The 20,621-nt window shown below is 51.1% G+C and overlaps 2 protein-coding genes across 2 annotated transcripts in view; one reads left to right on the forward strand and one right to left on the reverse strand.

Annotated features, from left to right (window-relative positions):
• Window positions 1-1,003: 1,003 nt before the first annotated feature.
• On the reverse strand, window positions 1,004-6,733 carry LOC119052034 (cytoplasmic tRNA 2-thiolation protein 1). Its single transcript, XM_053659754.1, has 3 exons — window positions 6,675-6,733; window positions 5,007-5,556; window positions 1,004-3,545 (listed from the first exon to the last, which is right to left on the reverse strand). Exons 2-3 carry the CDS (start codon window positions 5,512-5,514, stop codon window positions 3,007-3,009), a joined length of 1,047 nt encoding a protein of 348 aa, XP_053515729.1. The 5' UTR covers window positions 5,515-5,556; window positions 6,675-6,733; the 3' UTR covers window positions 1,004-3,006.
• Window positions 6,734-15,435: 8,702 nt separating this feature from the next.
• The window catches only part of LOC119052031 (sialic acid-binding Ig-like lectin 8), a 32,415-nt gene continuing 27,229 nt past the window's right edge, over window positions 15,436-20,621 (forward strand). The window contains exons 1-5 of the mRNA XM_053659678.1: window positions 15,436-15,600; window positions 15,669-16,052; window positions 16,259-16,534; window positions 16,763-16,810; window positions 17,661-17,909. Of these exons, the coding sequence (XP_053515653.1) occupies window positions 15,492-15,600; window positions 15,669-16,052; window positions 16,259-16,534; window positions 16,763-16,810; window positions 17,661-17,909 (1,066 nt within the window). The 5' untranslated portion in view covers window positions 15,436-15,491. The remainder of the gene's footprint in view (window positions 15,601-15,668; window positions 16,053-16,258; window positions 16,535-16,762; window positions 16,811-17,660; window positions 17,910-20,621) is intronic.

Consider the following 20,621-nt stretch of genomic DNA (forward strand, 5'->3'; position numbering starts at 1 on the left):
TGTGGTGAATCCGTGGCTGACCTACAAGGACCCAGGTCTCTGGCTTCCAATTAGGCAGCGCAGCGAAAGGGTCAGGCGTCCTGCTTCCTCCACTGACTTGCTGTTGTGTGACTTTCCAGTCATTTCCTTCCTCTGAGCCACAAGTTCATCCTTTGTAAAATCAGGGCCAAAACCCAGCCCATCACATCTCTGAGTTGACAAGGGAGGAAAGTTCCACAGTGTCTGGAATGCAAAAGTCACCCCACTGTGGTAACTACGCGTGGCGTTGGGTGGGTACCAGACTTATGGGGGATTCACTTTGTAAGTTATTATATTACATAATAACAATAAAATAATATATGCTACATAATACATAAAATAAATACTATATACAATAAATTATATTGTATAATTATAATAAATTATATTATATAATGGTTATTATATAGATGTTATAGAATCATTATATATTATATATCTGAATAATTACTATGTTGTACACTTGAAACTAATATAATATTGTATGTCAACCATAGTTGAAAAAATAAATATTATTTTAGAAAAGTATGCCCTGGCTGGGCAGCGTAGTTGGTTGGAGCATCATCCCGTACACAAAAAGGTTGCAGGTTCGATCCCCAGTCAGGGGAAGTTCCTAGGCTGTGGGTTCAGCCCCTGGTCTGAGTGTGCACAGGAGGCAATCAATTGATGCTTCTCTCTCATCTCTTTTCTCTCTTCTCCTCTTCTCTTCCCCCTTTCTCTCGCTCTAAAACAGGGGTGTCAAACTCAGGTTCACTGGGGGCCACATCAGCCTCGCGCGTGCCTTCTTTAAAGGGCTGAATGTAACTTTAGGACTCCATAAACGTAACTACTCCTCAAGTAGGGGCAAGGAACTCGGCGCTGCCACAGGGTAGAAACAAGGTGCCCTGCCGGATAAAACAAAGTGGGGGACCAGATTCAGCCCTCTGCCCTGTGTTTGCCACCTGTGCTCTAAAATCAACAAACATCCTCAGGTGAGGATTAAAAAAAAAAAAAAAAAAAAAAAAAAAAGTCATCTCAATTGACGTTGGCCATTTTGCGCCCCCTACAGTCCATTGTCCTCATTGCAGCTGGAGTGATTTTTCAGACCATGGAAATCGAATCTTGGCCTCTTTCGGTGAAAAGTCCTCCAAGGGCTCGCCATCACTCTTAGAATAGTTGTAGTATTTATTGCCTCTAAAGACCCAGCCTGACCTTCCCTGGCTGCTGCCTTGTCTCATCTCATCGCCTACTATTATTCTTCCCATCTACTCTGCTGTGGACACACTTCCTTGCTGTTCCCTGGATTCCCAAGCTTATTTCCATCTCCAGCAGCAGGAAAAACTTGTCCCTCCAGACAGAAAGTTTTTTTTCCCAGGGCGGCTTTAAGATTCATCCCTTTGCCTTATTCTGGCCTCTGTCCAAATGCTGCCTCTTCAAAGCGGCCTTGCCCTGATGCTTATGGAAACTGGCTCTTGCCATCTCCCCCCTTATTTTACTTGTTGACTTAACCATGTGGTTGTGTGAGTCCTCCATTTGCTGATTGTCTGCGGCTCACAGACTTGAACTTCATGAGGAGGCGGGGCTTTTGTCTTCTGCTCATGACAGCATTAGCCCCTGGAGGAATTTCTCACACCCAAGACACAGGTCACAGACAAAGTGCTCAATTAAACTTAAAAAAAAAAAAAAGACTTTACTTATCTAGTTTTAGAGAGGGGGGAAGGGAAGGAGAAGGAGAGGAGCTCCCAATGGGGACCTCAGCTGCAACCCAGAAATGTGCCCTGACTGGGAATCGAACTGATGACCCTTTGGTTCACAGCTTACGCTCAGTTCACTGAGCTACAACCAGCCAGGGCTCAATAAACGTTTTTTTTGAATGAATTATTAAACAAATGTTTGTTTAACTCGTGGAAGAGACAGGGCCATCTTGTCCCTGTCCTCCAGCCTAATCTAATTAGGAAAAAACGAGACCAGAAGAGTACAAGTGGCCAGACACGAAGGCCTGACCCTGTGGGTGGGGTCTGAACAGGGCGGAAGAATCCACCCGGGAAGCTTCCAGGAGGACCCTGGAGGATTTGAGCAGAATGATGGTCAGGGGAAGGCATTCCAGACATGGGGCCAGCCTAGGAAAGCTGAGAGGTGGGGCTGAAAACACCACGTCTCCCCAGGGGTCCAGCAGGAAGCTTGTGGGCTTAAGGCCTGCCTGGACCAGCAAAGTGGCAATCCTGAAACCCAGAGCCCCTGGTGTCCAAATTTTAATGCGAACAACCAAGCTGGCGCCATTTATGGAGTGCTTCGTCAAATCCTCACAACAGTGCTTCGATTCCATTTTCAGGGGAGGAAACCGAAGACCAGAGAAGTTAAATCACTGACCCGGGCTCACTCAGCTCGGCCCCCAGAAGCTGAGGTCTGGGAAACCCACCCAGCTGCTCCTCATCCATCACAGAGCCACCAGGAGGGATTCAGGTGTGAGGGGGTGGGGGACAAGAGCCCCAGGCAGACCCTGGTGTGAGCCCCCAGTTCCGTCCCTCTCCATCCAGGCGACCTCAGGCCGGTTGCTGGTGCTCAGGCTACAGCCAATGAGACGGTGGGAATGAACTGAGGGGGCGGGGCCTGCGGCGTGCACTGGGCTCGGAGAAGCACCAGGATTACAGTGAATGACGCGTGCCCATCAACGCCGGTGGCTTTGCTTACCCTGCAACAGGCAAACAGGAAAAGTCTGCACACAGCAGATGCTCAGGAAGGGCTAGGGCTGGCGGAGAACCTGGCAGGGGTACGAGGCAAGCAGCCCCCCAATTCGCACTCGCTCGGGAGTGGGAAGTTCTTCGGCCCCCTCCTCCCTCGGACCCAGGGGCTCAGGCCCCAGCTCCCGCAGGGTCACAGCTCAGCGGTTCCGTCCCCCCTCCGGACTTCACACGGAAGCCCTGGGCAAAGGTAACTGGGGTTTATTCACAGTGTCATTTACAGGCTCCCTGAGCTCCCAGGTCGGATCCCAACAGAACACTGTGGTCTCTAGAAGGAGGGCACGGCCTCGGAGGCTGGGGCTTGGACCTGCTCCCGAGGCGCCCCACGCGGCCCCATCTCGTCCAGCCCCCGGCGGCCCTTGCCGATGGCCAGGCGGGGCCGGCCGCGGTCCAGGCCGTCCAGAAGGGCGCAGGCCTGGCAGAGCGCGCCGCTGGCCAGCGCCCCGCAGCGGGAGCAGCTGCGGGCGGGCGGGGGCCGGGCCGAAGGGGCCAGCGCCAGGCGCTCCGCCGAGTGCACCAGGTCCAGCACCGCCGAGGGGCGTGCGGCCTCCAGCAGCTTGAGCAGGTCGCGCGCGTGGCCGCGGAAGGCCTCGGGCGCGTAGACGCACTCCTCGGAGAAGTAGTCCAGGCGGCGGAAGTGCGCGTACAGCACCACCTCCTTCTGCGAGGCCAGCTGCAGCGGCCGGCAGCGCGGCAGGGCGCCCCCCTCGCCCGCGGAGCCCAGGCCGCCGCCCCGGGCCAGCCGGCCCACGTCGCCCCGCAGGAAGTTCATGAGCACGGTCTCCGCCATGTCGTCGGCGTTGTGACCTGGGGGAGAGAAGGGGAGCAGGTCAGGAGGGGGCGCGGGGGGCTGCTGGTCATGGGGACACCGTGGGGCAGCCAGAACTCAGAAAGAGACCGGCAGGTGGGGGCAAGGGGTGCAGGCCATGGCGGCCCCGGGGACCGTGGGGCAGTCAGTGAAGGCAGAAGGTGGACACAGCAAGAAACAGGAGGGGACAGACACGCGCTCCCACGGAGCAACTGGGGTGCCCTCACGGCCACCCACCGACTGGGCCAGGCAGGCCCTGGGCTAGATGCCCTTTCACGGAGGCAGTAAAGTGCTTTACGCTACAGACATCATGCCAGCCTCAGTTAAAAGTGTGCTTCAGACCGAACGGGAGGAGTCGAAACGGCACCCGAGACCCTCAGCAGCGCTGGCGACACAGGTGCTTCTGCAAAGGCGGATGGCGGGAAACCAACGACCGGACAGTCGCCACAGAATTTAAGCCAAATCCCTGTTTCCTCCACATCCTCTCATCTTACACCCGAGTCTCTGCAGTAAAATACGGCTCTTCTCGGGGCTTCTCCATCGGCCCCACATCCTCGCCTCGGGGCCTTTGCATAAGCGGTTTCCTTTGCTGAGAACCATCTCTCCAACCTCCATTCATCCCTCACTAGTCACCCACGCAGCCTTCAGGTCCCGGCTCACCCAGAAACGCTTCCTTAGTCCCCGCCTTTCTCTTCCCACTGGGTCCTCCTGCCGCAAACTCACAAAGGTTAATTTTTCTTGTTAGCGCTCAGGTTGCAGTGAGCGCGTGAGAATCGGGCAGAAGCAGGGACTGGGTTGAGCCTAAGAGCGAAGGTTTGAATCAGGGTCACTGCTTTCCAGCCTCCAGTCTAAGTGCTCCACACATCTAGTTCTCAGCATCTCCGGGACCCAGATGGTGTTAATGCCCCCGTTTAACCAAAGAGGAAACCGAGGTTTGGAGCTTTGCTCTGGGCTACACGGCTTGAATCTGGCACACAGTAAATGGCCAATATTCATTTGCTGAAGTAATGACTGGGAGAGAAGAAGAGAGTTATCAGAGAGGTGAAGCCGAGGGAGAAAAGGAGTTAAAAGACCCCGTTGCGTTGGAGACGACAGAAGGGAGACACCCCTGCACGCCCCTCCTTTTGTGAGGGAAAACCTACAGAGTGCCATTTAAAAATGCGGAGAACCACAGCCCTAAGAGAACCCCGCCCCGGCTCTCCATTTGCCATTATTTGTGTGCGCGTGCGCACCCAGGTGACGACAATGACTCAAAATCTTGCCACGCCTGCCCCACACCGTCCCAGGGACGTGCACATACCACGGCCCTGAACTATGCTAGACCCGCCACTTATGACACACCCAGGGGCGCCTTTTCACTTCTTGGGCGTGAGCCTCAGCCTCCTTCCAGCGCCCACCCTTGCCCGAGCACGCGCCCGACCCTCCCACAAAGTCCCTCCTATCCCAGCGCGTGAGTTCACCTGTCACGATGTGCGTGGCTCCCACGAGACGCGCCCCTTCCTCCAGCGCCCGGCGCCGCAGCACCCCGCAGAAGGTGCAGCAGGAGCGGCTGCGGCCTGAGCCAGCCGTGCTGCGGGCCACGGCGTCCATCGTCCAGCCCCCGAAGAGGTCAGCGTAGGCCACCACGGTGAGGGGCAGCTCCCAGCGCGCCGCCTGGCGCCGCACTGCCGCCAGCGCCGCGTCCCGGTAGCCGCCGATGCCCTCGTCCACCGCCACCAGTTGCAGCGAGATGCCCAGGCGGGGCGCCAGTTCGCGCAGCACGTGCGCCAGCACCGTGGAGTCCTTGCCGCCCGAGGCGCCCACGGCCACCACGGCGCCGCGAGGCAGCAGGCGGCCCGCGACCACCGTGTGCAGCACCTCGGCCTCGAAGGCGGAGCAGAAGCAGGTGCGGCACAGCGCTTGGCCGGAGCGCGGGCGGCGCAGGGCCGCGCGGGCCTTGCCGCAGGAGGCGCACGGCGGGGCCGGCATTGCGCGGTCTGGGCTGGGTGAGAGGGGTCCGCTTCTCCTGGACTGGGAGAGAAAGAGAGCAGGTTACAAGCGGATTCCGGATGGCGAGTCGACTCCCAGGAAGCTGCCTCCATTGAGACCCTGCCCAAAACAGACCCAGGGAGTGCGCAGGGGGAGCAGGCTGTGATACACCCACTGTTCCCCACAAAGCCGACGGGATGCTGCCCAGTGTCTTCTCCAAATCCTCTCACCCCTTTTGTCGTTGTTGTTTATTTGTTTTTAGACAGAGGGAAAGGAAGGGAGAAAGAGAGGCAGAGAAACATCCTTGTGTGGTTGCCTCTTGGGTGCCCCCTACTGGGGACCTGGCGGCCAGTCCAGGCATGTGCCCTGACTGGGATTCGGACTGTTGACCTTTCAGTTCACAGGCTGGCACTGAATCCGCTGAGCCACACCAGCCAGGGCTGACCAGTAAGGTGTTGGCCAAAGGACCAGGGAGGATGGTGGGAGCATTTAGTCGACGGGCAGCAGAAGCGGGGGACGACCAGGAACTCCATGGGGGACATGCCAGATGCTTGAAGTCCCTGTTAAGCATCTTCCCCTTGGACACTCTGTGGACCCCAGGTTGGGTCAGGCGCGTCCTCTGGGCTCGCAGAGCAGCTGGTATGCCTCCATCCCTGCCTAAACATGGTTCTACCTGGCATGGCGACAGATCTGACTCCCCCACTGTTCTGTGAGCTCACTAAAGGCAGGCACTGTGTCTGCCTCCCCAGCACTGTCTTCCTCCACGTGGTACACAGGTTTTGGCACACAGAATCTGTAGGATGAGGGAATAATAAGTGCCCCCAGGGCACACGCACCCCTCGGATGCCTGGGGCTGCTGCCACGTCAGGGGATGCACAGTGTGAGACATGTATAATGACCGAGGTTCGCAGGTAGAATAGGGACCTCCCGAACGCACCGGATTAGAGGCGGGGGCAGGGGGATGGGGGAGGGGGTGGGTGAGACTGAGGCAGGCGAACCACAGTATCCAAAGTGGAGAACCTGGCCAGAAGGCCTCAGGGGATCCAAGCGTTGGGAAGTCACAAAGGCGAGTCTGCAATACCAGAGACCCTGAATTCTTACAAAGCATCGGAATAAAGAGGGGCGCCCACGGGCCCACCCGCCCAGGAGTAAATACTCACCTGTGCTGAACGCGGGGCTGGGAAGGCCTGTCAGACAACGCGGAAGCCCGAGGCGGAAGTGACTGCGGAGACTACAACTCCCACAGGCATCGGGATGTCTTGCCTACGGCTCCCAGAACCCCATGCAACAGCTCTGCTCCAAGCATCTCGGGCTACTAATCCAGCTTGGCCTACAACTCCCAGAAACCCTTGTGCTCTCTCCTGTCACGCCCCCATCTCCACGTTTTCTTTCTGCGCCTGCGCATAGACTTGGGAGTTGGCAGACACATATTTCTTTTGCTGCGGTAAAGCGCAGTCGCGGTGCAGGACTGTTGAAAGGCCAAGAGGCAGCAGATTATCTGCTTTTGTGGGATTATCATGAGCTTTTTAAGAGACTATAGAGCATATGATCACTTGGAGGTGGGGTTAAGTGGGAGGGCGGGGGTTGGGCGCCAGGGTAAAAGCAAGAGACAGCGCCTGCGCAGGGCAGACGTTCCGAGGGTGGGGGCTCGGAGTGGGTTTGTGCTTGCTCGCAGAGGCGGTCCTGGTGGCTGCAGACTGTCAAATGGGGAGAGGGAGCAGTGTGCGAGCTGAGATCACTGCAAGTGCGTCAACTGTCAGTCACTTTGGTTGGGATGCGGTGGGGTGGGGGGGTCTCTGTGGATGTGCCTGGCTGGCTTTGGGTGGTGGTTAAGATTGCAGTCCATTGCACAGGCCCGGACCAGATAACCCGGTACACATTTCCTAGCATATGGAGGTGGAGTTCGATGATGGAGGGTAAGAGAGAGAGAGGCCCCGACGGGACCAGGAGACTCTACAGACCCCGACTCCAAGACTGAGGGGTCCAAAGGCCCAGACCTTTGAAGGTCTGTAGTCAGTCCCGAGGCTCAGAATCATGGAGACTCGGAGTTGCAGTAATCCCAGGGCCTGAAGACTTGGACCCGCTAGACAGGCCCAAAGGCGTGGACCCTTCTTTCCAACCCAGGAGCCCCAAGGCCTGGAGACAGAGAAAACCAGGGCTGCAGAGACAACTTTTCCCCATCCAGACCCACGGGCCTGGAGACTCCATCTCCCCTCCAGTGGCTAAAGGCGTCCGCGCCCCTGAAACTCAAATCCAGGGGGCTAAGGAGTCCAAAAACTGGGATTTCTGAGACTCGGGAGATCAAAGGTCCTGGGGTGGGGAGACTGAGACTCAGGCTCCCTAAACCCAGATTACCAGAACTGGGCCTCAAAGGTCCTCCTGAGGAAGGCAGCGGAGACTTAGAAATCCCAAAAGGTGCAGAGCGTGAAGGTGTGTGGGTCACTGGTGAGTGCTGACCTGAGGGACATGGCAGGCATTATGTAGCCCATATTTTCCTTATGTTGGGAAGCACAATGCCTCAGTTTCAGGATAGATGACCTCGGTGAAATTACCATGAAGGATCATTACTGGTCAGCCCTGGTTGGTGTGGCTCAGTGGATTGAGTGCCGGCCTCTGAAGCAAAGGGTTGCTGGTTTGATTCCCAGTCGGGGCACATGCCTGGTGATATTTCTCTCCCTCTCTTTCTCCCTCTCCCCTGCTCTAAAATTAAATAAATAAAACTTTTTTCAAAAATTGGGTTAATGACACCTGTTAAGAGTTTAGAACAGTGCCTGGCAGATATGGCTGTGGTTCTCATCTGAGTCTCAATGTTCTATGTTACCTGTGAGGTGGTACCACTGTAGTTTCTACTTAATAGCTGTAGAATTCTGGTTCAGCGGTAAGTCCTTCCTCAGACTGCCTGGATCTAAAGCAGAAATCTGTAAAGTGGCAAATGTTTTAGGCCTTGCGAACCATGGAGTCTCTCCCAACTCAGCTGTTGGAGGGTGAAAGCAGCTGTGGACATGGACAGAAATGAATGAGGGGGCTGCATTCCAGTAAAACTATTGATGGACATGGAAATAACATATGTATGACCCCCAGACCCAGACAAGAGTGTGGTGATGGCCAGAGGGAAGTAAGGGGAGGGGCTGGGTGGAGGTGGGCAAAGCAGAAGATGAAGACATCTGTGATAGTGTCAACAATAAAAATAAAGTAAAAAATTAAAATTCATGCAGTTTGCATGCATTAGAAAATTGTTTCCTTTCCCCCCAAATATTTATTTTTAAAAAGATTTTATTTACTTTTGGAGAGAGAAGGGAGGGAGAGAAACATCAGTGTGTGGTTGCCTCTCATGCGTCCCCAACTGGGGACTTGGCCAGTAACCCAGGCATGTGCCCTGACTGGGAATGAACGAGTTTCCCTTTTGTTTGCCGTCTGGCACTCACTCCACCGAGCCACAACAGCCAGGCTTCCCCCCCAAACATTTAAAAGGGTAAAATCATTCCCTGCATGCGGGTCACATAAAAACAGGCAGCAGGCCAGATTAGGCTGCTGGGCAGTACAGTTTCCTGACCCCTGTTTTCAGTCTCTATGTTGTGCTTCCTACAGGGGGAAGTGTGTGTGTGTGTCTACACATTCAAGGATATAGAGAATTTAAGGGGTGGGATGGTCTAATCAAGGAACAGCCAAAAAAAAAGTTCTGGCAACAGTTCAGTACAGGATATACTTTGTTTTATATAAATTGTGTTATCTACACAGGCCAGGCACTTACATGCTAAAAAGCAAAAAAGGTACAACATGACCAGTGAGGTGTCCTGCCCCACAGTCTCTCCTATCTCATAGTTGACCTCAGAGACAGCCTGTCTCTCCTGTGACTGCCTAAGGACTCATTCTGAGTCAGGGTGCACAGAGCTTCCCCTTTATTCTCTCTGATTCCAGGGTGGAGGTGAAGTGTCTGAGGTTCCAGAGACAGTATGAGATGTGCCCTCACTCCTCAGCCCCTTTATGCCTGGTTTCCCCCCTCTCTAATTTTTTTAAAAAAGTCATCAACAGGAAATATGTATTCTTTTTTTTAAAAGACTACTTTTTAGAGAGAGGGGAAGGGAAAGAGAAAGAGAGGGATAGAAACATTAATGTGTGGTTGCCCCTCATGTGCCCCCAACTGGGGACCTGGCCCACAACCCAGGCATGTGCCCTGACTGGGAATCAAATCAGCAACCCTTTGGCTTGCAGGCCTGAGCTAGATCCACTGAGCTATACCAGCCGGGGCGATTTTACTGATTTTGGAGAGAGGAAGGTAGAGCAGCAGAGAGAGAGAGAAACATGGATGAGAGAAACATCAATTGGTAGTCCCCCATACATGTGCCAACCTGGGATTGAACCTGCAACCTTTTGGTGTACAGGATGAATCTCCAACCAATTTAGCAGTCTGGCTGGGCACCCATATTTTTCTTTAAGACTACCTCTTCATAAACACCACTGATCTCCTCATCTACAAATGAAAGTCTACTTAGGGCTTTCTCTACTTCTTTGACTCTCTTTGTCCTGCCTGCAAAAACCTACCTTCTCTGGTCTTCTTACATCTCTGTCCAAACTGTATCAATCAATTCCCCAGGAGTCATTTTCTCTACAGCTAGCTCTTTGCTCTGCAAACTTCTCCTTAAATGAGCTCAGTGCAACCACACTGCAACTTCCAACTTTGCCCTGACTCCGTACCTCACCCCACAGCAGGACAGGCAGACTTGGACAAGAATCCCTGTGGATGAACTAGGAAGCAAAGAGCAGCATAAGGGGACTCCAGCCTACTGATAAAATAGTCTACTTGCCCCCACATCCTCGTCTCTTAGGCAGGTTATACTCGTTCTCCACTCCAGGTCTTGGGTCCTATGCCTGATGGATCAGACCCCTCTCAGAGCTGGGCGATCTCTGAGCTTCAGACCGGGCCCTATTTCAGCACCACGAACAGCACCATCCCGTCGCCGGAGCAAGTCTGGGGCAGTCATCCTCTCCTTGCCTGGCCACGTTCATTGCATCACAGGCAAATTAGTTTAAGATAATGCTGGAAGGGAGGGAGAGTTTACCATACCAGAGAAAATGAAGGATATGCATAAACACCTCATTTTTGTGTCATCTGACCAGGAGGCTGAGAATTTGGCATCCACTATTTGCTGCATAATGATTCTTAAAGGTTGCATGGTCATAGAAAACCAGCCAGCTCAGTGTCTCCTATGAGTGTGGGGCCAGGACTCCTGGGACCCTGAACACTCTAGGCAGTCCAGGAGAACTCATGACTTGGGACACTCAATGGACTTGGGACACTCAGTCTGGTTCCTGGGGACCAGATTGAGGAGAGGGACAGGAGGAATTCTAGAACCTACCTTTGCTATTAAAAAATTATTAAAAAAATTATTTTATTTATTTACTTTTGGAGAGAGGGGAAGGAAGGGAGAGAGAGAGAAAGAGAAACGTCAATGTGTGGTTGCCTCTCGCACGCCCTTCACTGGGGACCTGGCCCACAACCCAGGCATGTGCCCTGACTGGGAACCGAACCAGCAACAGCCTAGTTCATAGGCCAGTGCTTAGTCCACTGAGCCACACCAGCCAGGGCTCTACATACAAGTCTTAAAGAATATGTGCAAATCTCTGCTATGCTGGGGTTATAAAAAAAGCAAGGAATATAAAACACACAATTAACTTTAAAGTGAAGATAGGGGCTCCTTTAGGGAGACTGGATTGCGGTGATAACAATGGGTCTTGTGGACTTGGGGTTGCCCACAACATCCTCTTCCTTATTTATTTATTTACTACTGGAGAGAGAGAGGGAGGGAAAGAATAAGGGAGGGAAATGAGGATGTGAGGGAGAAACATGTATCAATTGCCCCTCATAGGCACCCTGACCTGAGCTGAACCTACAATTCTGGCATGTGCCTGGGACAGGAATCCAACCAAGCACCTTTCTTTCTCTTTGCAGGCTGATGCCCAGCCCACTGACATATGCTAATCAGGGCAAAGAAAATGCATCTCGGTGTCTTCAGGAGTGTTCATTTGGCCCTGGCTGGTGCAGCTCAGTAAATTGAGAGTGGGCCTGTGAACCAAAGGGTTGCAGGTTCGATTCACAGTCAGGGCACATGGACGGGTTGTGAGCCAGGTCCCCAGTAAGGGGTGCACTAGAGGCAACCACACATTAATGTTTCTCTCCCTTCCTTTTCTTCTCTAGAAAAAACTAAATAAAATATATATATTTAAAGTGTTCATTTGGTGATGATTCACTAAGTTGTTCTTGTGGGGGCACTTCTCTTATGTTTCTGCCCCCAAAATGTATCAAGAACACCGACATGGCTTGAAAAATGTGCTGCCTCCCATGGGACCCTCCAATTTCTTGTAGACCCCTCCAGACACACAGTGAAAAAGTAACCATTCGTGAAAAGAGATGTGTGTCTCTTCTCTCAGGACGCCCTCACTGTCCCAGGTGGGCGTTCCTCAGTCTGAGGGTCCTCCCCTCAGATTGCTGGGAGCAGAGCCTGCACTGGCAAAGCCCCCGAGGTTGGAAGACCCAGCCATGCTCTGGAGCAATGAGAATTATGGCCCGTGAGGTACCAGTGATGAAAACAGCCGCTACAAAGGGGGAAGTGTTTACCTGTTTTGAAATTGCTCCTTCCTTCCTTTCTGCACACTCTTTCCCATCAAACCCCTCAGCACAAAGAATCCCAGCCTCTGTTTACCATGCATCTTGCCAGTGGGTCTCTCTTTGATGTCCCTGGTGTGTGTTAACACACAGAAGCCCCAACTCTCTACCCCAGTGTCCCCCCTTCCCTGTCTTACTGAGACCCCACCTCCAACCAGGGTGTGAGTGACAAGGTGACTCCTGGGACAGTGTGTGACCTTGTGAGTGGGGAGAATATGCCCACCATGTAGATACTGAGGCAGGAAAGATAATTGGCTTCCTCATCCCCCCTGGACCCAGGCCATCTCCCACGTTTCTGAGCCCCAGTCTTTTTGGGCTGACACCCTCACATCCTACGCCTGTGACTAGGGGGCTTGACCAGAGGGACCCATTTCCACTTTGCATAAAATGATTTCTTTTGCTCTGTACGCCTGTTTTTGTGCCAGTGCCAGGCTGTTTTGATTACAATGGCTTTTTAGTATAGATTGTTACTCCAAATTTGTTCTTCTTTTTCAGGATTGCTGAGGTTATTCGGGGATATTTCGGAGGGTTCCTTACAAATTGTTGGGATATTTGTTCTACATATGTAAAATATTCCATTGTTATTTCAACAGGAATTGCTTTGAATCTACAGTATTCTTTGGGTGTTATGGACAATTTAATGATGTTAATTCTTCCAATCTATGAACATGGTGTATGGTTCCACTTGTTTGTATCTTCCTCCATTTTTCTTCAATGCCTTATAGTTTTTCTAGCACAGGGATTTTACCTTCTTGGTTATGTTTATTCCCAGGTAACTTACTTTTGTGTTGCGATAGTAAATAGGGTTATTTTCTTAGTTTCTTTTTTGATAATTCATTATTGCTATATAAACAGGCCACTGATATGAATTAAAAAATTTGTGTGCTGCTACTTTACCAAATTTATTAATTAGATCTAGAAGTTTTCTGGTGGAGCCTTTAGTGATATCTATCAATGGAAGAGAACATGGTGCCCAGGAGTCAGCCCACAGCTTTATGGACATTTAATATTTGACAGAGAGTCAAGAGCATAAAATGGAGTTAAAACTGTCTCTTCAAAAACAGGGTGTTGGTAAAATTAGGTAAATACATGCAAAAAATAAAACCAGATCACCAGTTTACACCATACACAAGAATAAACTCAAAATGGATAACATGTAACTCACCAGGCTATAAAATTGCTAGAAGAAAACACAGGCAGTAAAATTGCAGACACCTCACACAACAATACTTTTTCTGTTATATCCCCAAGGGCAAGGGAAGCAAAGAAGAAATAAGGAAATGGGACCACATCACACTAAGAACTTCAGCACAGCAAACAAAACCATCCACATAATGGAAAGGGAAACCAGGATATGGGAGAATATGACTGCCAGTGATATATCTGGTAAGGGATTAGTTTCCAGATAGGTCATGAACTTACACCACCCAACACCAGGAAGATAAACAATCCAATTTAAATATGGGCAGAGGGTCTTGGCTGGTGTGGCTCAGTTGGTTGGAACTTTGTCACATAACCAAATGGTTGTGGATTTGAGGTCTGGCCAGAGCACCTACCTAGGTTGTAGGTTCAATCCCCATTCTGGGCACATCAGGAGGCAAACAATGAGCATTTCTCTCTCACATTGATGTTTCTCTCTCTCTGGGTCCCTGTCCCTTGCTCTCTCTCTAAAAGCAATGAAAAATTTTCCTAGGTGAGGGTAAAATAAATTTAAAAAAATGGACAGAAGACCTGAATGGACACAAATGCTTCTCCATAGAGGACACACAGATGGCCCACAGACATATGAAAAGATGTTCAATGTCACTAATTATCAGAGTGATGCAAATTAAAAGTACAATGAGGTATCACCTCATACCTGCCCAAAAGACTACCATCAATAAATCAACAAACAACAAGTGCTGGAGAGGAAGTGGAGAAAATGTGACCCTAGTGCACTGTTGGTGGGGAGGCAGGCTGGTGCAGCCCTTGTGCAAGACAACATAGAGTTTCTTCAAAAAAAAGTAAAAAAGGAACTGCCTTTTGACCCAGCAATTCTAATTCTGAGAATATATACTCTATGAATCCTGAACCACCCATTATATATAATGTATATACATCTATGTTCATTGCAGCATTATTTACAATAGCCAGATCTGGAAACAGCCCAAGTGTCCATCAGCAGTTGAGCGGATGAAAAGAACTGGTACATTTACACAATGGAATACTACTCAGCTGTAAAAATGGAGCTCTTGCCCTTGTGATAGTGTGGGTGGGCTTGGAGATTATTATGCTAAGAGAAAGGAGCCAGTCAGTGAAAGACAAACAGTGTATGATCTCACATTTCTAGGTGGAATCAGTGAACAAAACAAACTGATGAACAAATAGAACCAGAGGCATGCATACATACACCAGACAACAGACCTCAGATGGGAAGGTGAGGGGGACTGGGTGAAAGGAGATAAAAAGTTTAGCTATGTCCTGGCTGGTGTGGGTCAGAGGACTGAGCACTGGACTGTGAAGCAAATGCCCCCAGTTCAACTTCCAGTCAGGACATGAACCTGTGTTGTGGGCCAGGTCACCAGCTGGGGACATGTGGGAGGCAACTGATCTATGTATCTCTAGCACATTGATGTTTTCCTTTCTCCTTTTCTTCTTTCCCTCAACCCTCCCTCTCTCTCAAAAAAATGGTTAGGAGAACATATATGCAAAGCCCAGGACACAGAGAATAGTGTGGTGAAGGTCAGGGTGTTGTGGGGGCTGGGTGGAGGTGGGTAAAGTGGGGGAAATGTGGGGCATGTGTAATACCATCACAATAAGTACAGGAAGTGCCCTCCCTGGAGGAGGGCATGAAGGGAAGCAGGAAGTATGCCACAGACAGAGGGGTGTGACTTGGTTGTCTGTCACCCTCCCTGGCCTCAGGGCTCTCAGGAGTGGATGTGGGGAGCAGATGGCTGAACTGGAAGGGCTGTCCTGCCCTGATAGGGTCCCTCTGCACCTTCTCTGATGAGTGTCACTGCTGTGACCTCACCCTCACCTTCCTGTGCAGCCTTCTGTCACTATTGCAATACTTAGTTCTAGCTTGTGAGAGACGCACCCTGAGAACCAAACTCTCCCAGAGGGAACATGGCACTGCCAGCCCCAGAGAGGCTGCTGCTGTGGGAGCTGCAGTGGGAGAAGGGGGCTGAGGGAGGGTTGCCCAGGCAGCTGTGCAGGCTCCCTGGGCTGTGAGGTGTCTGCCTGCTGTGCACAGAGAGGGGCAGAGCTCCAGCTCTGAGGTTCCTCCTCTGTGGACAAGGAGGCCCCATGTTCCTCCTCAGCTTCTGTGGTCACCATGCACCCTCCTCCTGCTGTCTTCCTCCTTTTCACACACACAGGCACCCAGACACCTCCAGAGATGCTGCTGCTGCTGCTGCTGCTGCCGCTGCCCCTGCTGTGGGCAGGTGAGTGCCCAAGGGTCTGAGTGGGGCAGGTGGTGTGGGGGCTGTGGCTGACCCTTCCTTCTCTGCAGGGTCCCTGGCTCAGAAGCCCGAATACATGCTGCAAGTACAGGAGTTGGTGACAGTGCAGGAGGGCCTGTGTGTCTTCGTGCCCTGCAGTGTGTCCTACCCCCAGGAAGGCTGGACTGAGGCTGACCCAGCTTATGGCTTCTGGTTCCTGGAAGGAGCTCATACAACCAAGGATGCTCCAGTGGCCACAAACAAACAAGATCGTGAAGTGCAGAAGGAGACCCAGGGCCGATTCCTCCTCATTGGGGATCCTGCAGCCCACAACTGCTCCCTGGACATCAGAGACGCCAGGAAGACAGATGATGGGTCGTACTTTTTTCGGGTGGAGAGAGGAACTACGCTAAAATATTCCTTCACACGGAAAAAACTCACCGTGCGTGTGACGGGTAAGGAACAGTTTCCTGGAGAGGAGGCCACAGGGAAAGTTCAAAGTGACCCTGGGGCAGGGCTGGGATGGCCCTATCCTGGGAGGTGACTGGGAGTGCAGCCTGTCAGGGCTCAGAGGGAGGGGCTGGACCAAAGCCTGAGGTTTCTCTCAAGGTTGCACATGGCACCCTCATCCTGATGCCCTGTCCATCCTTCTCCTCACCAGCCTTGACCCACACACCTGACATCCTCATCCCAGGAACCCTGGAGTCTGGCCGCCCCACAGACCTGACCTGCTCTGTGCCCTGGGCCTGTGAGCGGGGCACGCCCCCCCTCTTCTCCTGGACATCAACTACTCACCCTTCCCTGGTCCCCATGACCCACAACTCCTCAGTGCTCACCCTCACCCCACGGCCCCAGGACAATGGTGCCACCCTGACCTGTGAGGTGACCTTGCTTGGTGCCAGAGTGACCATGAAGACAATCCACCTCAATGTGTCCTGTGAGAACTGGACCCAGACATGGGGTCCCTGCTGGGGGCCTGAGGGCAGCAGGATGGGTGGGGGTCAGGGCCTCAGACACTGGGTGCTTGGCTCTGAATCTGCTCTGGGATGGGGTCAGGGGCATGCCTGCTTCCTCCTTTCCCCCATTTAAGCAGCTTCTGGGGGTGAAGAGCCAATGTGCACTGATCTCACCATTGACTTTGGTCCCCAATGTCTTTCTGTCCCAGATTCTCCACAGAACATGACTGTAACTTTCCTCCGAGGAAATGACTCAGGTAGGAAGGTGCTTATCATGGGCTGTGAGGAGCAGAGCCTCTCCAAACCAGGGCAGTGTGGGTGATACCTCAGCCTGAATTCACCCCAGTGACCAGACTTCCCCATGTGGGGGAACCCAGTGCCCTTCTATTGGCCCAAGGCTGCTGCAAGCAGCTGGTCCATCACTCCCTCCCCACCCCACCGTGAGGACTCTCCTGGCCCCTGTCAGCTGCACCAGGAGAACGAGGCACCACCCACATGCAGAGCAGCCCCTCAGGGCCCCTGACCTTCCCTCTCCTGATGAGTCCTCCAGGCCCATGTTTTAATTTCCCTCTGATAGTTTAATTGATAAGTTTTAAACAGGTAATATAGTCACAGGACCTACAGTTGAGAAGGTGCTGAAGTGTGTCCTCAGATGCCCAATCTCCTCTGGGCACATGAACAGTGTCCACGTGCTGCTGTGAACCTTGGTTGGTCCACCTGAAGGATCTGACAGGTCCTTCACCATCAGTAGGATCAACGTCCTCCTTCCTCCCCATGACAGTGGCTTACTCCACAGCATGGAGGGCTGTGGCCATGTCCATGTCATCTACCAATGGAGAACCATGGGTCTTCTCTTGTTCTAACCTAAACTCTGCAAGGAGTTCTCCTGTGTCTGTTCTCCCACCTGTGCGTGTGTTCCTCTGTGGGATAAGTTGCTAAAGTCAGAATACAGCTACTTCACATGTTCTTTCTCGTTTTGAGAGAAGTGGTCAAGCTGCTCTGCACAGAAGGTAGACAGTCATTCCCACCAGGCAGGGGTGACAGAGTTTGTCAGACTCTCCACTGCCCTCGGTGTCACTCTGACCCTCTGTTTCTCTCTTTCTGCAGCACCCAGAGTCCTGGAGGATGGTTCATCTGTTGAAGTCATGGAGGGTGACTACTTGCGTCTGGTCTGTGAAGCTGACAGCAACCCCCCTGCCCGGTTGAGCTGGACACAAAAGAACTGGATCCGGAGCTCCCCCAAGCCTGGGGTCCTGGAGCTGCCCAGAGTGCAGGCTGGAGATGAAGGGAAATTCTCCTGTCAGGCTGAGAACCCTCAGGGCTCCCTGCACCTCTCTGTGAACCTCCTTCTGACCAGTGAGTGCACCAGGGGATTGAGGAGTGAATGGGGGAAGTCAGCAACCACTGCACCCCCACATCCATCCAGCAGCCCCTGAACAAGAGAGGGGAGCTCAGCTCTGGTCTGGGCAAGGCTATGAAGCCTGAAATTTCCATGGGAACCAATGAGTTCCTGTGCTGCCTGGCCATAACTGTGGACTGGAGTGGAGGCTGGGAGGGAGAAGCAAGAGGACGAAGGTGGGTCTTAGGAGAGAGATGGGTCTTGGACAGGTGTGTCTTGGGACACAAAGTCCTTGCTTTTCAGGCCGGGATGTGAATTGGGCCAGTGAGACATTGATAAACCAAGGAAACCTCAGCAATCAAGAGTAATATTTCCATAACCGAGTATTTCCTTTAAATAAAAATGAATGCAAAACTGAATAATGTTGCATTGTATGGATGTACTATTTTCAGTTCCTCCACTGAGCAGCTGATGCACATTTTGGGTGTTTTCCCTCTTTGGCTATTATAATGCTGCTGTGAATGTTGCTTAACTTTTCATTTCTTTATTGTTGTTTTCTGTTGCAGTTGTCTTAATTCCCACCCCCTTTTGCCCTCCTGTCTCTCTCCTACCCACAGCTCCAACAGTTAATTCCTATACTGTAATCCTTTTCCTTGATCATTCATACATATTCTTTGTCTTGTCCCTTCCCCTTCTCTCCACAACTAACCCTCTCTCTCCTTCCTTCCTGTCACTTTCAGTCTGTTTGAACATGTTCTCTGTTTTCTTGGGCATATACCTGGGAGTGGAATTGCTGAGTCGAATCATAGTTAGTATGGGTAACTCTTGGAGGAAATTCCCAACTGTGTTCCATTTGGTGGCAGTACCATTTCACACCCCCACCAGTGAGGGGCTGTTTCACTGTGGTTTGGATGTGCATTTCTGCAAGAAAAATGATGCCGTTCATTTTCTTATGAATTAATTGTTCATTTCTCTGTTATCTTTGAAGAAAACATTTTTCAAGTTTTGTACCCAATTTTAATTGGTTTGTTTGACTTTTTTCATTTTAAGTATATTTTATTGATTATGCTGTTACAGTTGTCCCAATATTTCTCCCTTTGCCTGCCTCCATCTGGCACTTCCCTTCCCTCTGGCAATCCCTCCCCTTAGATCATGTCCATGGGTTGTGCGTGTAAGTTCTTTGGCTTCTCTCTTTCCTATGTATTCTTCACCCCTCTGTGCCTCTTTTGTGCCTACCAGTTATGGTTCATGATCCCCGCACCATTTCCCCTGTTCCAGTAGCTGACCCTCCAAATGATCCTCATACCTGTGATTCTGTTCCTGTTCTTGTTGTTTGCTTAGTTTGTTTTTGTTTCTTAGGTTCAGGTGTTGATAGCTGTGAGTCTGTTGGCATTTTAATGTTCATAGTTTTGGCCTTCTTCTCCACTTTAAGTAAGTCTTCTTAACATTTCATGTAATAATGACTTGATGATCTTAAATTCCTTTAGCTTTACCTTGTCTGGGAAGCACTTTATCTGCCCTTCCATTCTAAATGAGAGCTTTGCTGGATAGAGTAATGTAGGTTGTAGGTCCCTGCTTTTCATCACTTTACTTCTTGCCAACCCCTTCTTACCTGTAAAGTTTTTTTTTTTAAAGAATTCAGTTGATAGTCTTATGGAAACTGATTTGTAAACAACCCTCTGCTTTTCTCTTGCTGTTTATAAGATACTCTCTTTAACTCTAACCTCTGGCATTTTGATTATGATGTGTCTTGGTATGGTCCTCTTTGGGTCTAATTTGGTTGGGACTCTCTGTGCTTCCTGGACTTACATGTCTCTGCCCTTCACCAAATTAGGGAAGTTTTCTTCCATTATTTTTTCAAATAGATTTCCAATATCTTGCCCGTTTTCTTCTCCTTCTGGTACCCCTATGATGCGAATGTTGGACTTCTTGAAGTTGTCCTAGAGGCTGCTTATACCACTCTCATTTTTATTGTAGTCTTTTTTGTTGTTTTCTGATTGGTTGTTTTTTGCTTCCTTATGTTCCAAATGTTTGACTTGATTCTTGGCTTCATCCACACTACGTTTGTTCCCCTGTAAATTGTTTTCTATTTCAATTAATGAATCCTTATTTCTGCCTGGATCTTTTTATGGTGCTGGGGTCCTCACTAAGTTTCTTGAGCATCCTTATAAATGGTGCTATGTTTGTGTCCTTATTTTGGCAGCCCTCCTGTGTTTGTTTCTATGTTTTAGGTAGAGCTTCTTTGGCTCCATGTCTTGGTAGCATGGCCTAATATAGTAGGTTTTTTTGTAGGGTCCAGTGGCACAGCCTCCCTTCTCACTGAAACTTATTATTTGAGGCATGCCCTTTGGGTGGACTGAGTACAATTTCTCATATAGTTGACCCTTGGTTTCTGTTGGCAGAACACTGGAAGGGATTTACCCAGGCCAGTCAGCTGCAAGGACTGGCTGTAACCACTTACCACAAACTTCTGCCCTCTGTGGAGGATCAGCTGTGCAGGGACAGGATGGTGGAGCTCCAACATGGTCTATAGCTGTCCACTGGGTGCACTGGCCCTGGGATATTCCAGATGGTGCAGGCCAAGGTCAGCCCCCACTGGTGTTTTGCCTGTGGCCACCTTTCCTGGGTTATAAAGCAATCTGAGAAGGCTGTCACTTGTGTTTGGCCTGGAGATTCCCAGGTGAAACCAATGTGTGAATCTAATCTGGCTGCTGCTAGTGCCAGGCCTG

The sequence above is a fragment of the Artibeus jamaicensis genome, unplaced genomic scaffold, assembly GCF_021234435.1.
Source record: "Artibeus jamaicensis isolate MK-2021 breed Jamaican fruit bat unplaced genomic scaffold, CSHL_Jam_final scaffold_804, whole genome shotgun sequence".
NCBI lineage: Eukaryota > Metazoa > Chordata > Mammalia > Chiroptera > Phyllostomidae > Artibeus > Artibeus jamaicensis.

Bases quoted from the DNA above. Each gene is read 5' to 3' on its own strand.
- LOC119052034 (XM_053659754.1), bottom strand. From the start codon at position 5,514: ATGCCGGCCCCGCCGTGCGCCTCCTGCGGCAAGGCCCGCGCGGCCCTG. The intron at 3,546-5,006 runs GTGAACTCACGC...TCTCTCCCCCAG, and splicing joins AGCCACGCACATCGTGACAG to GTCACAACGCCGACGACATG.